Source organism: Culex pipiens, chromosome 2, assembly GCF_016801865.2.
Source record: "Culex pipiens pallens isolate TS chromosome 2, TS_CPP_V2, whole genome shotgun sequence".
In the NCBI taxonomy this organism is placed as follows: domain Eukaryota; kingdom Metazoa; phylum Arthropoda; class Insecta; order Diptera; family Culicidae; genus Culex; species Culex pipiens.
The window spans coordinates 44,902,686-44,920,857 of record NC_068938.1 but is presented as its reverse complement, the minus strand read 5'-3'; the positions used below and the strand labels follow the sequence as shown (position 1 = coordinate 44,920,857).

At 35.4% G+C, this 18,172-nt stretch overlaps 1 protein-coding gene across 4 annotated transcripts in view; it reads right to left on the bottom strand.

The window, feature by feature from the left end:
* LOC120423474 (trafficking kinesin-binding protein milt) overlaps positions 1-18,172 on the bottom strand; it is a 150,225-nt gene that overhangs the window by 65,602 nt on the left and 66,451 nt on the right. The window contains exon 2 of one of the 4 annotated variants that reach the window (XM_039587304.2): positions 12,272-13,443. The exons of 2 other annotated variants lie outside the window; for them this stretch is intronic. In XM_039587304.2, coding sequence (XP_039443238.1) covers positions 12,272-13,196 — 925 coding nt within the window. In that variant the 5' untranslated portion in view covers positions 13,197-13,443. Of the gene's footprint in view, positions 1-12,271; positions 13,450-18,172 lie in introns of those variants that run through there. One more of the 4 variants, XM_039587305.2, reaches the window with a different exon arrangement.

Here is an 18,172-nt window from a genome sequence, read left to right as displayed (position 1 = left end):
TATAAACAAACACACCAGTTAGCTAATAAATCCATGCCCGGCATTTTATGCTTGAATGGCAAACTGAGCTTAATAAAGTGTTGCCACTTGCCACTTGGCTGCATACCTGGTGCATACCGAGGGGGTGAGCTGCAAAAAAAAAGCTGCCCAACTATGCCAACTATTGGAGCGCAGCATAGACTAAAGTGACAGGATTGTTACATACGTGAGGGGCAAGTTTTTGTGTTTTTTCTGCAAGTGAGCAGGTTTGGAACGAAAAAATGGGCCAGCAAACCCCAGGAGAATATGCTCGAAATGGCGAGTATTTTTTGCTGGGGTGCGGTTCGTGCGTTTTTTGAACTCCACGCTTGACGCGAGTTGCGTCATTCTAGTCCCCACCTCAACAGCTGGGTTTGGTCCTTTGTTTTGGGGTGGACGCTCAACGTGCGGAGTTTAAAATTAACGCGAAAGTTATGGTGATTCTATGAGTTCATAGGTTATTTTGGGGGATTCAAGTGTTTATGAGTAATTCTCGAAGTTCATTTTTGGTCTCGATATTTTAGATTTTATTGAATTATTTAATTTAGGAGCAAAGTGTAACTAGCTAAGAAAATGCTCGTTAAAACGTAAAAATCTGTCGGATTTTTTTAAATGGCCATCTAATTCCAGGTCTGTTTTGCACCATAAAAATTTGATTTTGAAATTATTGATTTTAGTACGTTACTTTACGTTAATAATTCTAATTTGCATCGAAAATTACCCCTTTTTATCAAGTGCATTGTTTGCTTTGGATTTTTTGTCTAAATTTTCGAAACATGTTCATTTATTTCAGTAAAAAAATCTTTCATGGAAGTAAAACACCCTTGCATTTTTTCGAATGGCTGAGAAAATTTGCTAGTTGCTGATAGTGGGTGACGAGTGGGAATTCCCGGGAAATAAACTATTTTGAATTTTTATCGCTGAAGTGTAGAGTTTCCAAAATTCGTATAGATAGGGAGCGTTCTTTTATTACGTAACGCAAAAAATCGGATTTTAGTCCCCCTTCCCCCCTCGTAACAAAATTTTCCATACAAATTTAAAAAAAAAATGTATGGAGCGTAACACGGCCTCCGACCCCCCTCCCACCCATCTGCGTTACGTAATAAAAGAACGCTCCCATAGATTTTCGTTATTTTATGCTTAATAGGATCAAAAAAGCATCTTTTTAGCTACAGCGAAGCATGGGCAAAAAAATTGCCAACAAGTTACGATTATTTGAAGAAATGCTGTTTTTTAAATAATGATAATTTCGATTAATTTTTTTATCATCATTTTTCGATGCAAAATCGAATATGTAGTTGAAAAGCATTTCAATTATTTTTTTGAAGAAGATGTGCAATAGTCAAAATGTGTTATAGTCAAGTTCAAGTTATTTTTCAGAATTATTTTTTCTATTTTCAAAAACAGTTCTCGATAAATTTTCAAAAAGCTGATGAAAATTCCTATTAGAATCTCATGTATCTTGTTCTTGAAATACAGTCACTAAATTAATAGAAACGACAAAATTTAAGTTTTCTGTGTCGTACTAAAACGACACTCAATTAACAAATTCCGAATATCTCAGAAAGTAATGGTCTAAATTTTAATGAAATAAAAAAAAAATAAAAATATATATATATTGCCCAAATTTTAGTTTCGAAATTTTTAATTTTCCCGTGTTTAGGAGGTCATTTTGAGCAACTTTTGTTCTACGAAAAACTTTGCTTCTCCTGTTTTTTATGTTTGTTTTTGATAGTATTTGGCCTATTCTACAACCTTCTATCATTACATTTTGCCTATCTAATTTTGTTCATGTTTTTACAGTCACTTTTTCGATTTTTTGCTTGTTTTTGTTTTAAAGAATGCGTAGAGGCATAGTCTGGGACACTACAAAAATTACTGCATACTTTAATTTTACTTACATATAGGAAATGTTAATAAAAAACACAGCCAAAGTCGACCCCTAAAAAATTACATTTTTAAACAAAACATTGACAAGTCACATAAAACAAGTAAAACTTACAAACCTTAAATTTTGTAAAGTTTTAAGAGTTCTCCTATCTAATGCTTTTTAAAAACCAAAAATTGGTAAAAATGGATTTTTGGCGATTTTTTTTAAATCGAAGCCCGTCTAAAAGCGGGGTTAGGTTGTAGAGGGTTAACACTTTGGGTAGATATCCCTATTTTGGACCATCTATGCAATGCTTCAACTCGTTCTCGCTTGTTTTCAAGAACAGTTTAAAAAACATGCAATTTGCGACTGATTTTGTAGCTTAGTTTGCACACATTACTGTAGAATACCGATTGTTTTTGTAACTCTTATCAGTTTATTATCACAGTTGAAAAATGATAAATAGTTTTTTTATGTATTTTGGACCTAAAGAGAAAAAATGGACCCTTCCATGGGGCCAAAAAATAATATTGTGCATAAAATACTCTTCTTGTGAATTCTTGAATCTCAAAGGCACTTGTAATTCACGACAAGAAAGATTAAGATAAACTAACTTGCAAATAAAAAGAAAATTGAAAACCAAACCAACATCCGACAACATTAAACTCTACTTGAAAGGACATAAAATACTCATCAATCGGTAATGGAAACCTACTTGAAATGCATTATCGGCCTGTTCTGTTTGTTTGCTGGTGTCGTTAATTTTCGCAATGCAACAATTTACTCGCTCGTGTCCATTATATCGGCCAATATATTTGTGTTTGCGCATTTGTTTGCAGATATATTTCCGCTGATGAACGTCGCGGCACGAGCTATTTCGATTACGTTTTTTTTCTTTCGATTTTGGTGCGGAAATTTGCACCACCATATGGAAATAATTAAAATGCGTGTGAAATAATAATAATCCGGCGAAACAAACTCACTTTTGACAGATAATCGCGTCAAAATCGCACCAAAAAAAGTTCGAAAATCCACACATGCATGACTTCTTTTTTTTGTTCCGCAGGTGTTATTGACTTTTTCGGCACTTTTTTCTCATTATTTTTATTTTGGAGTTTGTGTTTTTGGTTCAATTTCTTCTGTCCGTGCTGATGGGTGGGGTCGATGTGCAATTTGTTCGCTCGATGACGTTTGGGGCTTGGCAACGGACGCAATATGATTTACGCGGGTTAATTAAACACCTTGCGCGATTGCGTAAGAAGCAAAAAATGTTGCGGTCTTTTTGGATGGGAAGAAGAAAAGTGAAACAAGTGTTTCCATTAGATCGATTAGCAGTGTGATACACCACCGCCCTCCCCGCTCTGTGGTGGGTGGTGAAAATAGATTAGTTTTTCATTAAAGGGGGTGTGGCGATTAACAGGTGGTTTCAGAGATTTTTGTTCATGCAGTTTGAAATTAAAAATTGTTTGCTTGCAGAAATAATTTGTACTTATGATCACAACATTTGTTTTTATCTATTTTTTCTTATTTTTAATCATTATTCAATCAATATTCGTAGCACCTTCGAAATTTTATAGCAGTAATATTTGTGTGCAACATTTTATTTGATAGCCTCGACATTCCAAACCATGTAGTTACATTATCTAAATTGATAGCCTAATTACCTAATTATGGAAGTAAATTATGACCAACTCAACGTCAATTGTCACCCTAATCGCCTCTAGGTCATATCCACGAGCCCTCGATTACACCACGTGGATCAATAGAAAGTGTACGTGTGAGGTCCAAATTTCGTTATGAAATACCCCCAGATATTCAACATAAATGAAAGGGTAAGCCAATTACGAAGAAACAAAACGCGACCACCCGTGTCGTCAAATGCGCCATCACCACAGCTAATTTGAACATTTTGAATTCGATCAATTTCTACTCGGTAGGCTGACACACGTCAGTCGTGTAATTATCTCGTCGCCGAATTGATCCACCATCAATTTGGTGCATTTTTTTTGTCTCGATGGAGATGAAGTCACGATGCACACAGAAAAACGCTATCGCGCACGCAAATTTTGGGCAGTTGGCTACAATAATTTTCGATAGTTGCACCTGCAGCCGGCAATCATCGAATCGATATTAATTTCTGCCACACGAACTGCAAGCCACGCGCATCATCGCAATTTGGTCGGTCAATGCTATCAGGTTGATGGACAGTGGGAGAATCGCTGTTGAAAAGTGGGCATAAAATTTAAGGTTTTTTTCTGCGGTGATTTTTTTGATCGATTTTGCAGTGAAGTTAAAGTTAAACTTTCAAAGTTCAAAATTATAGATTTATTGTATTTCCTCGTGTTTTTTTAGATACATATTTATTTAACAACATTAGAAACATTATGTTATTATTGTTGAATTTACTTGACCGAATGTATTTTTATTAATAATTTATATTTTTGAATACATTAAACATTCATGACACGGTTTTTGAATTATTAATTACAGAGGATTATTATAAAATTACTTTAAGAGTTTCATAATTATCTGAATTTTTTTTTTCGAAAGAAAACTTTTTGCGGTACATTGTACTTTTTGAATTAAAACTGTTTTAAAATGAGACAATATTAGAAATTGAAATAAACGCAGAAAATGGATTTTGATTTATTTTCATTTCAAAATACAAGCAATACTATGAACTTATTTCCTTTTTTGCAAATATACTGTTTTGCTTCTTAACTTTTTTTTTGTAAAATTTAAAAAAAATTGGAAAATATTTACAATGACTTGAATAAAATCTGTAGTAAATATTTTTTTATTTTTTATCTTCGTTTTCCAAGTTAGGTTAATTCTTTAAACGTTTTCTGATAATTTTTTTTTTCAATGAATGAAAAAATTACAGAGGTGGCTAAAACTTAAAAATCCCGGGAAACGAGACTTTTTCAAACCATATCCCGGGAATTCCGTGGAATTTCCGGGAAATTTTAAATCTATTGTGGTTTTCGCTAAATAGTAAAGCTTTTCTGTATTTCCTTGAAAATTTAACTTCTCGTGTTATTTACTTAAAACAACTAAATATTTTCAAATAATTGAAGAAAGTTTTTAAAAATATGTTTGCATTCTTTAGGCATCTTTCAAACAGTACCGAGTAGTTTTTAATGTTTTTTTTTTTTTATTTTGTCAGCTGGATTTCAGCTTTAACCTTCGGGAAGTCGCGTGTTTTCACCTTTCTTACAAGTGCCCTTACAAACTGTCTACAAAGTACACGTACGCGACCTCCGGTGGGTTAAAATGACTTCTTATAGCACGAAAAGATGATTCCAATTATACATTAAAATAACATCATTCCACAAACAGCCGTCTATTTTTTTTTTATAATTATCCCTTCAACACGAGTGCTTCATAAACATTTTGCCTTTAATTATTATTTTTTAATACTATTTAAGGCCGTTGCAAATATTTTTTGAAGTTTATGTCCCTCGACTCTGACCAAAGTCGATTGCCATCATTAGTTTCCATAATTTCTAAGTATTGACGAAAATTTTATTTTTTGGGAAAAATAATTTTTTTGCGGTGCTGTGCATTGGAATTTCATAAAAATTAAAAACATTTTTGAACAAGCCCAAATGTGCTTATTATGATTATCAATGCAGAAAAATGCATTTTAGATTGTTTTCAGTTGATTAGACTAATATTTTCATGGAAATTTTGAAGTTTTTTTTAAACTTTTTGTTGCCCCCTGATTTTTCAGAGCAAACGACATAAACTTTGAAAAATATTTGCAACGGCCTAACTTTTTGAACACTTTTTTCTTGTACAATCCTGTTTGAAACATTTAATAATACCAATTAAATTTTCATTCAATTTGATTTGATGGGCTCACTTGAATTGATTTAATGGGTTAAATATCTTTTTTCATATAAAATAACTCTAATTATTCTTTAAAAAATGTAACATCTTCAGCAATTAATATTATATTATCAGTAATAAATCTAGACGTCAAATTTTCTTTGTAAATAATTGATTAATAATTAACAGTTAATTGAAATGAATAAAATCCTATTTTGTAAATTTTTTTTGTATATTTTAGTAAAAAATGTTTACATTTATTTTAGAAATTTCCCAGGAAACAGGAAATATTTTTTCCGGGTCGGGAAATTGGTTACTCTATTATAACTTGGCAAGTTGTTTTCTGCCAAGAAATCCAAAACGAACCAAATTTTTTTTTTTCAATTGCAAAGTAAATTCTACACCTCAAAGATAGGCCCATTTTCCTTTTCTTTTTTAAATTCGAGACTGTTTTTTTTAATTTGCAAGGTCAAATATTACTACTTTGTACCATAATTAAATAGATTACAAAAAAAAAAACAAAGGTAAATGTTTAAAATTTTTCAAGAATGTAAAATATTTATACTTAAATACAGAAGTTAAAAGATTTCATGATGCGATAAATATTTTTGAAAAGTTGCTATAATCTAAGTAATACTCAGCTCTGGTCGCGGTCGGAGAGGAGCGAATCGCAAAAAAATTAGAACAAAATTAGGCAAAAAGCATCACAAAATTAATTTATGAAAATATTTTTCACAGTTTGACGTTTTTCAGATATTTGGTCTCGAAATTCAAAAATTGTAAAATGAAATGATTAAAACGACTTTATTTGGTTCTAAATTCATAAATAACCGTTCTAAAATGTTTTCCTAAAATTTTACAGTGGATACATTTTTTTAAGATGTAGCGACTGTTTTGAAAAATGTAAATTTTCATGACATTTATGTAATTTTTACAAAACTTGATTTTTCAAACGATGTCATATTTTGAGCCTGAGCTCACTAGGCAAAATTTCCTGCACAAAACAAATAAAGAGTTTTTTTCTGTTTTGTTAATATTTTTTATCTTTTTATTATTTAAAATGATTTTGGTCGTTTTATAATCAGGAACGCTCAGTGTGCCGTATCAATTGGTAGGTCGCCGACTGTTGCAATCTGCATGATGAGAGAAAATTTTGTAAACTTTCGGATGACGCCGATGAAAATGTGGCTATCAAAAAATTACTCCCCAAAAAAAACCATCCTTCACTTACGGCAGGTAATCTCCAATTTGCTTGCATAACACATCGCGTGCGGCAATTCTCGACTCCGATAGAAACACTTCCAATAAAAGGTTCGAATTTCAGAATCAATCAATTCATTCGCCCATTAGCGTTTTTTTCCTGCTGCTCTTCTCTCCTATCTTTTTTTTTGTTGCTGGGCGAAATTTGATACGCCGCAAGCCGATCATGTTCTCTTAATTGAATTCAAAAAGGTAGCTATTATCCCAGCCCCAGAGCACTGTAGTAGCGTTCCCCATCGATGGATATCACTGGCGCGCGCGGGCTTGAAACTGAGAAGTAGTAACAAGTCCAATCAACACCTCTTTCCCTGATCGCCAGGTTTCAAATTGCCGCCCTTTGCAACCTCAGCGCGAAAATTGAGATTAATTGAATATTTACTACTTATGTGGCAGACATTTTTTTTCTTTGGTTTTCCTTTTTTGTCCGATTTTCCTCGGTTGCAATTGGGTGCTTTTTCCACTGTTAAATTTTTTACCACTTTCCTTTTCTGTTCGTGCTCTAATCAATTGCGTGGCTTATAAATCAAATCTTTTCGGAGAAAATTGCGTTCGCTTTGGCTTCTTTGTGTGGTGTGTCTTTCCTCTTTTTATCCTAGCGAAATAAACCGGAAAAGTGGCGCCAAATCTTGAACAGCAAGCAACAACAACAACATTCTCCTTCTGTAATTTGCCGAAAGCCGGCAGTTGATTACACGCCTCAAAGTTTTTAAGCTGCAGTCACGTAATCATTCGTGATTCTGTTAGAGCAGGTTTGTGCGCACCTTGGGCTCACTGACAGGATCCGTCGTCAAATCAACATTTTCAACCGTTTTCGGACACGGGTGTCAATGACTTCCGCGTGTCGTCTGTCAAGCACAAGTTATTAAGTGTTGTTGTGTTTCCTCGTCTGTCGATAGGTTATCGCGTGAAGGTTTCTTTAACTTCTTTCTTTCTTTTACAGATATTAACTGCATTCACCGTTTGAATTGTCTAGCAAGCGCGTTAACAAGTTTGATAACGAAATGCTGCTGCACCTTCACTCGCCTTTCGCCTTGCGTGACAGTTGGCGATATTAAGCGATGGGTGATGTTTAGTTTTGCTTAAGGTGAAGCCAAACCCCTAACTGATGATCGAATGGTTTCGTAGTTGGTCAACGCTGTAATTTGAGCTGCACAATCGAAAAACTTGTCGTCGAAAAGAAAAAGTGTTTGATAAATGCTGGCAAAGGTTAAAGAGAAAGGAATACACGATACTCGGAAACAAACTTGTTATGTGACTGATAATCACAACAAACTGCTCCTTTTATTTCAAATTACACTGGTCAAAAGAAATTGAAAAAGCGCATGCACTTGCTTCGAGTACTGTTTTTTAAACGAAATTTTAAATTAACTTTTTTTAAGAGAACTTATCGTCCAACGAATCCAAATTGTTTTGTTCTTGAAATAACCATTCTTCTAAATTTAGAATCTTTGTTGTTCGAAAATACTCCTACACGCAAAAAAATGAGTTCGCGTAAACGTGAACAGGGTTCATGTTCAACTTTCATGGTGCAAAATTCAAAATTGAACAGTTTTCTTCCTGGTTCCCGCTGGCATGTTCACGTTTACGGGAACTATTTTTTTTTGTGCAACAAAAAGAAACACATCGAAAATGTTTTTTTTTTTTCAGAAAGTAACGTAGTTTTGTAATTCTTGCCTTCTCTGTATTTATTTAAGAAAAGGTTTTTTTGTATCTTAAAATTATATTAGATCACTGCTACTATTTGTCAATGTTTATGTTGCAAAAATTCAAAATATCAATAGAAATTTACAAGCAAATATTTTTAAAACAATGACCATAATAGTTTATAAAACAACCTACAAATTGAGGATTGTTGCGAGTCGTACATTTATCAAACGAGGTTCAATCACCGTTTGCCTTGTCAAAAATTAAAGCAATCTGGAAAAGTTTTAATTTACGATACAGGTGCTGAAAAGATCAACATTATTGCACTAATTTGTGTGGTAAAAAGTAGAACTTTCAATACTTTAATCGAACCCTTATAACCGTTTTACAACTCTGGAAATCATCATCAACGTTTTAATGTTGTTAGAACAATGCTTAAATATTGTCTTTTTTTACCTTGAAATCAAATAAATAGATTTTATTTTTTGAATCTTTTTTTCGGAAATCTTCTCAGGTTTTCCTACTACTTTTGCCAAAATACAGCAAATCGATCAGAAATGCATTCTCAAGATGCAAATTTTCGAACGTTTATAAACCATTTTTGTATATTCAGCAGTTACTTTTATATGGAGACTCGTATTTACCAACCAAAAATGGCCACTTTGAGAAAGCCTTACAAAGTTTTAGACTAATACAAACAACAGAAATAATGATCAAGATTTGAGACATTGCTATGAACCATTCCTACAAGCAAATATTTTAATTTTTTGTTAATTTTTTTTTAAACAATTCAAGAAAATATCGTAATTAAAATTAAAATTAAATGCATGAAGAATGTAAAATCGAGGTTGTTAATCAATAAAATTATCGTCGATAATATTAGCGTCAAACGATGGCGATTATGGCTATCGTTATTTCGATAATTCTATCGGCGATTATCGATTGACGATAACGGACAATAACTCATTTTTAAAATCTTTCTAAAATTGACTTCAATTTGATCTTATCATATCAAATTTTCAATGCTTTAACTAAGACTAATAGTTTTGAGAATGTAGTATATTTCAAAGAATAAATACTCCAAAAATTTACAAAAATATTTGAAAATGTTTTCAAAATATTAAAAATTTCAAGTATTGGTATCAATAAAACCAAGCGAAATTATGTATGCTTTGGGACCATCCATAAACCACGTGGACACTTTTTTGGAAATCTCGAACCCCCCCCCCCCCCCTTCGTGGACAATTGTGCATACAAAAAAAAATCTTTTTTGTATGGAGCATGGACAATCGCCATACCCCCCCCCCCCCCTAAAGTGTCCACGTGGTTTATGGATGGTCCCTTTCTAAAAAAGTGGAGTTTTTTTTTGTAAAATACTCCAATTCTCACAAACTACTGTGAAATACTCATTTTTTTTTTTAATTCGCAATATGGGTGCATTTGAATTTATTTAGTGTTCTTGTAATCTTGTTTGAGTGTTATATCTTATTGTTTTTTAAAAACTTTGCTTAAACACTCATTTTTTTATAATTTGCGATAGATTATCAAACTAAGCGAAATATTGCATGTCTGATAATAATAGATATTTTTTGTAAAAAAGTCAAATTTTCACAAATTTTTTTCTTTATTTTATTTTTTTAAATATATATTTCATTATATGCATGTTTTTTTGAAGAAAAAACACGATATAGTAAACAAAATCTTACAAAATCATACAAAATTTTACTTTGTTTAATACTCATATTACAAATTATAAAAAAAAATCAAGTATTTTAGAAAAAATGAGTTTTATCGAGAAAAATTTAGTATCAACCTAAAACTCTAATAAAGTGAAAAATCATACGAAATTTTACTTCGTTCAGTTCAGCAAATTATGAAATTTTAATATTTTTCGAAAATACGGTATTTTGTAACAAAAATGTGTTTTGAAAATAAGAAATCCATCGGTAGAATCGAAGTGCGCCACTAAGAGTATATAGCGAGTTTGGTTGAGCTAACTTTTTGGGGGTCGTCCCATAGATGACGAAACACGAAAAGAAATTATCGTGTGTCAACTATGTGGGACATTCTCCGATACCTTCTGTGTCGGTTAATGGAAGACCCCTAAAAAGCTAGTTCAACCAAATATTACACTTAGAATGAATGGCCCTTAGCTTCTTCACCTCCTTTCCCCTTATAACTGCCAGCGCCCTGTCTGGATCTATCCACCATGTGACAAAAGGTTTGAAAAAACTGTTGTCGCGATCTTCAATTCTGTCTCTCCTCTTTCTGTCCTAGGTTTGTTTAATATTTCTCGCCGCTAATTGCCAATATAAGCAAATAATTACAAAAAAAAAAAAAAAAATTACTTGACGAAAATGCATAAAGAATTTCTCTTCGTTTGATAGCGAACTATGAAAGTTTGAGTATTTTAGAAAAGATACGATTTTCAGTATTTTTACTTCGAAACTTGTTATGCTATAAACAAATTGGTGAAAGCTTTGAAAATTTAACATGATTTGGTTGAACTAAGTAAATTTTAGAAACATTTTTAAAACAAGTTATCGCCCGCTATTTTCGATAAGATTATCGTCGATAGAAATATCGAAATAACGATAAAGATAGATTATCGTTCACAACCTTGGAAACATCTACTCGTTTGAGTGGGATGTACTGTTGGTTTACATTTTGTCTTTTGTCAATTTACGTTTTGATGCTACAATTATAAAAAAAAATGCATATTTGTCTGTAACCAATTTCGCGGTTTTCAACACATTACAGGCATATTTTGATTTTTCTCCTGTTCAGGAGTTCATTTTTTGCAAATATCAACGGAAAACTATTCTTCTCTTGTATTATGTTATCCTTCATTAATTTTAGAGTTTTGTTAAAAGTTAAATAAAAAGTTATGAAATTCAATGTGATTTAACATGTGTTTTTCTCGATAAAAACTGCATAATTTTAAATCACAAAAAAAACATTTCAACTCCAATATAAATCAAGCAAAAAATCATGATTTTAAATAATAAGAATCAAGTAACCTTTTTTTGTCATGCAGTTTAATTTTAAAATATCGAAAAGTACCTTCCAGTAACACGTTATTAACACAAAAGTATTTATTTTTTTGGGATTCAAAGTATAAATTATACAATCTTTTTAAGCGGTGTTGTAATACTTACAGATAGTTGCTTATTTGAAAGAACACATTCAAAAACTTACCTAAAACGAGAGAGAAAAGAAAAAAAAATCAGCACAAATTCAGTCAAAGTTTACACACAAAATCTACCCAACTTCCACGCATCAGTCCCGGTATTCTCTCAATTTCGTAACCAAAAACTCGACTAAGCCCAATTAAGAGCACATTCCAAGTGCGCTAGAAAATCACTTCGCTAAGCATCAAAATGGCCAAAATTCTCTCAATTTCCAAATCAAGCCAATAAACATGTCCCATTTCCCCTGGCGAGCGCTCGCCTTGCAAGGCATAGTTTCACTTTTTCCGCAGTCTTCAGAACCAGTCTTCTCGGGACTGTCCCCATTGCAGTAATTAACCGCATTTTTTACGGTCGCCATCGTTTAATGATGGTCTGGGAAATGCGAGCCGCGTTCGATGGAATTGGATGTCGTCACAGGTTTAGATTTAAGGGGGGCAGTTTATAAGTGAGATATTACCTTTGTCCAACAGAAGACTGCGAACCACTTTCAGATACATGCGTCCGTCGTTTCCCTTCGCTACATGGTAGATATACTCGGGATACTCTCCGGATTGGCTCGACTTGTCGTCGTCGTCTGGTCCTGCGCTAGCGGTTAGGAACACTTCCGGATTTGGGTGCGTTTGCGCCGAGGCAGCGGCTTGTGCCAAGCTTTCGGCGCTGATTCCGTACAGTGCTTCCACCATCGGGGATTCCACCTTTTTCGAATCTTCCCCATCGATGGACGTTGTGCTACCGCCGAGTCGTTCCCGCAGTTTCCGCAACCGGCTGGACGCTTCCAGTTCCAGCTCGAGGAAGCTGGGCGGTTCATCTTCGTCCGTCGCCGAATCGGCAACGGTGGCGACGGAGGAGGATCTTCGCGAGGACAACGATTCGCTCTCCTCGGTAATACTTCTTAAATAATTTGCACTAAGACCACGCGACGCCAGTGGAGCTGCGTCGCAGAATACTGGAGTTTTGTAGCGGTCGTTGTACTGTAGGAACTCCCGGAGCTGCTGCGCGGCGGAACTCTTGCTCGCCAGCTGCCGCTCCAGCAGGGCGTACGTATTGTGGAACCCGAAGCTGGAATCGCTGGGCCGGTCGGAGACGGTGCTTAGACTAGTCGGCGACTTGGCCGAACTCAACAGTCCACCGCAAAAGTCCTCGCAGGCACCGGGCAGCAGCGTACTGTTGAGGTAACTCGACGCCGAAAGCTTCTTCGTGAAGAGAGTATTGTAGACATCCTCGCCGTCGCCACCATCGGTGACGGTCGAGTTCAACGAATCGAGCGAGTATTGTTCATCAGCCGAACCGGCCGAACTTCCGTGCTGACCACCGCCACCGCCACTGCTGTCGGATGAAACAGTCGTACACTTTCCAGCGGTGGTCGTTGTCGTAGACGTCATAATTTGTTCGCACTTCACTGTAGATTCGGTTGCAGCAGCAGCAGGTCACATGTTGAAGGATAATAAGCGAGTACCGCCGCAGCTGCTGTCCAGCACGAACGAGTTGTTCTTTTTGTGGTTTAATTGGCGGTTCGAACGTGAAAACACACTTATTTCTTCTTGTTCAGCTACGCACACCAGCTTGGGTCGGTGAGTTCATGCTGGTGCTTTTCTTGGAAAGTTTGTTGCACGATGAAATGTCGTTTTACTGGGTTCGAGAAAGAGGTAACAGGTTAATCCCTCTGGATTTTGGAGGCTTTTTTTACGGTAGCTGATATCAATCTGGATTAACGCTGACAAATACTTTTGATAGGTTGATGACGAATCGTTATTCAATATATATTGTTAGTGATAAGATATCTTGAATCTTAGACGTGAAATATTCAAAAAGTATTGTTCTGGTACACATTTCTATCTTTGCGCTACTTTGATCCAAGTTTCAAGTCTAATATTAAAAAAAAACACTCAAAACTAAACTGAGAGAAAATTTAAGAGAATTATCCTTTCGATTTCTTCATCATGCTCTCAATCCTAATCGAGAGCAATTTACTCTCACCCGTCTGTTGTAGATGTACCAACATTAAGTAAAATCTTATCTTCCAAATCAATCTCAAATTCCCCAAACTCACTTTCTTCATCTCCAACGATTTCCAACGATTTAATCTTTCGCAAAGAACCGCGGACCCCACAACATTGGAAACAATCCAATCAACACGTTGGCCGCCGTGTACACAGATGCTTCCGCAACGCAGACGGTGGTTGAAGCTTGTGACTCCCCACAAATTAATAAATTAAAAGCCAATATACTAAAACAGCTGCACGTTAGTACAATAATACGGCAGACACACGCGAAAAGGGTTGAAGAAATCCACACTCGCGAGAGTGTGTCGGCTGAACCCGTTAGCTATGGCCACGAGACTTCAGACTTCGTGATATGTCGGCTGGTCACGGCTGATGCATCATCGAATTATCGTTATTGTATTATTGGCGGGTGGTAAAACTAAACACACACACAGTTACAGACTTAGGGGACTTGCTGGCCGGGTTTTCATCGGATATCCGTGAATCATTAATGACGACCTGTGTCTGATTCATTAGGAGTCCGTCATCCCTCATCAACCTTTTTCTGGCTATCCAGGTCAAGTTTGGGTGAGGTGTCCGACACACCCCTTTTTTCGGTGGATCAAACTACACCCACACTACCGCGTGTCCTTGTTTTGAAGCATTTGTAGTTGTGCGTCCAAACAAAGCTCATATTTCAGGGTGGTCGTGCGCAAAGAGGTGTGCACGTTTCGTTTGTTTTGCTTCTTCGAGAAACATCAGCAAACCACAAACTACCAATTTGCTTGACGGCAAACACAACTCGCAGGTATTGCCGATTTCCATGTACTCAACCTTCAAATGCCAACCAGAAGAAGAAGGAGAAGTCCATCACCAATACACGTGCACGTTTCAGACGTGACGAGGACGCGTGCAAAAATTGGTTCGCGATGATTGGCGCTTTTATTGTAGTTAGGCGAATCATTCAAGAAACCTCTTCCAGAGGAGTGTCGGAATTCGCACTACGCTGTGACAGCCCCACAGCTTATGGTTTGATGGGAGTGTGTTATTGTTGATGTCTCCTTTGTGGACATAAGAAAAAAAAAACTAAAATTATAGCGCGCGCGCCTGGTCATCGCATTTAATGGCTGCTAATCGCTAATCATCGCACACCGCGACCGGCAAAACGTTGTTATTTTCCGGTGTTGATACAAGAGTAAAACGAGTTGTGGATCGTCAACGATCGGCTAGGTACATAATTAAACACTTGCCGGTTGACTCTGGAGGAGAAAGTTTATTGAGGGCAGTAGTGCAGGATCAGGTTGGTGTTTATTCGCTACACCAATAGTACAATTTACTGACGTTTAATGTGACTACGATGGGCTGACACTGAGTGATAGTTGTTCTGCCTTTAAATGCGACATACAAGCTTAGCAGTATAGCCAAAATAGGAAAAAAGCATGTTTGTGTTCTGCCTCTTTGCTACGAATACGACCTCGTGGTATGGTGGTAAAGAGTTTTCAAGATTCAATTCGCTTTCACATCTTTAACAGTTGGGTATTATTTTTTAATATATCTCTTCGGTCAAATTTGACAGTACATATCTGTCTAGAGGCGGGCAAACCAGCTCTTTATCAGGAGCTGCACATTTTCGCTCGCCCTTTGAAATGAGCCGCTCTTTTGAACGATTCTTTCGCTCTTTTTCAAAAAATTTCTGTTTTGAAGAATTGTGGGATTTTTTATGTTTTTTTAGACTTTATTTATTTAAAAAAAAGAAACACGAGAAGATTCGCTTGAGAACCATAGGTCTAAACGTTCGAATAATAATTAAACAAATTCTGGTATTTTATTTAGAGAAAATATTCTGCAAACTTTGTTCTACATTCTGATTTAATAATAAAAAAAGTCTATAAATGCCAAAGTTTTATTGGGCAAGAAGAGTTAGGATATGGCTATAAAGTAGTTTTTCGGCAAAATTTTCCAAGTTAAGTATTTTTAAATGCTCATATTTGTACTCGAGTAATTTTTTAATGACTGTTTACGATCAGTTGTGCAATGAAAAGTTTTTTTTTATTTTGTTTAAAAAATCATTCATTTTTGAAGTAATTGAAGTTCATGAAAAAGTACACTGTGTACATAATTCTAACAAATTTGACTTTTATTTATAAGCATTGAAATATTTTAAACTACATTTTCAATCCTCAAACACAAGTTTTATGCTACAATTTGTTGGAAATACATTTAATATCTTCTATACTGCCCATGTTCGCATAAATGTCCCATTTCAAAAACAGCAAGCTGAGAAAAACGCATTTGAAGTTTGTCCCATACATAAGGCTACGTGTAAAGTTTTCACGAAAAAACGGGATTTCCTCCTGATTTCTAGAACAAAGTACTGGATGTTATAGGCTCTTTCGAAAGAGCACACAATTTTGAAGCAAACTGCATCTATAACTCGAAATCGATGAAAATGCATATGGGACATTTATGCGATCAGGAGCAGTATATATATATACAGCAATTCCATTTCAAAAGAGCCTAAACCGAAAAAAAGTTCTCCGATCAGGCTCAATTTTTTTCTGGGGGTTCCTTGGCCAAAATAATTAGACCCGTATTTTTTTGTTTGGCCATTAGGGTGACCTACATCGCGCTAGGGTGGTTCGAAAAATGACAATTTTCGTCATTTTTCGCAAAAACCTCTTTTTCAAAAAATCATATCTCAGCGCCATTTCATCCCATTTTAGCTGTCTTAGACGCAAAAGAAAGATGATGAGTTTGGCTATTTGGGAAAAATAGTAAGAAGTTTCAAAAATCTTGCTTAACATTTAAAAAAGTCGCATGAAAACTTAAAATGGCGTTTTGACCGTGTCTGGACCAAAGAGCCTATGTCTGAAAATATTTTTATCGGATTCCTTGGAAAATTTCACATAACATATCAAAAAATTGGCGATGTCGAACCGTACGTTTTCAAGATATGATTTTTTGAAAATAAAAACTGAGTTTTTCGACGCGCCACGCGCAAAAACGGGAAAATGACGAAATCGGCAAAAAATCAACTTTTTCACTAAAACTGCGATAACTTTAAAATTTCAGCGATGACCTATAGATGTTATGGTACCAAAAGTTGCGTCTTTCAATTACGAAAATTTTGATACCCAGACATGTATAGGTCATCGCTGAAATTTTTAAGTTATCGAAGTTTTAGTGAAAAAAGTTGTTTTTTTTTGCCGATTTCGTCATTTTCCCGTTTTTGCGCGTGGCGCGTCGAAAAACTCAGTTTTTATTTTCAAAAAATCATATCTCCGAAACGTACGGTTCGACATCGCCAATTTTTTGATATGTTATGTGAAATTTTCCGAGGAATCCGATAAAAATATTTTCAGACATAGGCTCTTTGGTCCAGACACGGTCAAAACGTCATTTTAAGTTTTCATGCGACTTTTTCAAATGTTAAGCTAGATTTTTGAAACTTCTTACTATTTTTCCCAAATAGCCAAACTCATCATCTTTCTTTTGCGTCTAAGACAGCTAAAATCGGATGAAATGGCGCGGAGATATGATTTTTTGAAAAAAGAGGTTTTTGCGAAAAATGACGAAAATTGTCATTTTTCGAACCACCCTAGCGCGATGTAGGTCACCCTAATGGCCAAACAAAAAAATACGGGTCTAATTATTTTGGCCAAGGAACCCCCAGAAAAAAATTGAGCCCGATCGGAGAACTTTTTTTTCGGTTTAGGCTCTTTTGAAATGGAATTGCTGTATATATATATATACAATTTCGATGGTTTTGTTCGAACGCGAATCAGTTCAATACGGAGCGTCGGATCGAGGTGCTCTTTGTTGCGTTGGGTTAGTGTAAGCCCAAGGAAGGTTCTTACGCCAAAAAGCTACAACTTTGGCCACTCTAGAACCGATTCCCGAAAATCTGCAGATTGTATGGGAAAAGTTACGTAAAATCAAATTTTGATCACAGGAGGCTAAATAAGCAAACAAGTTAAAAACGTCAACAAACGAAAAAAGACAGAACGAAGTTTGTAGGGTGAAGTTTGTAGGGTGGGCGTCCGAAGCAGTCCCTTGTTCTGTGTCAGTGTCAGTATTTGTGTATTGTTTGACTGGTGCCCGTGCTGTCGCTTGGAATTGAATAAAGAAATCTAGATTAAATTTTCAAAACAACCTATCCCTCATAGGTTTCCTATGCAGATAGGGCCTTTTGAAAATTTAATCGAGAAATCAAAACAATCTGAGCAAGCGGGAGCACGGGCGCAGCTGGACAGGTCAGCTGCGTAAAAACACAAAATCTGTGAGTAAATGTAATATTGTGAACTGTTGAATGTTATTAATTAGGAAATAAATATTTTCAGTTTTGTAGCATGTGGAAAATAAAAGAGTTTTATTTT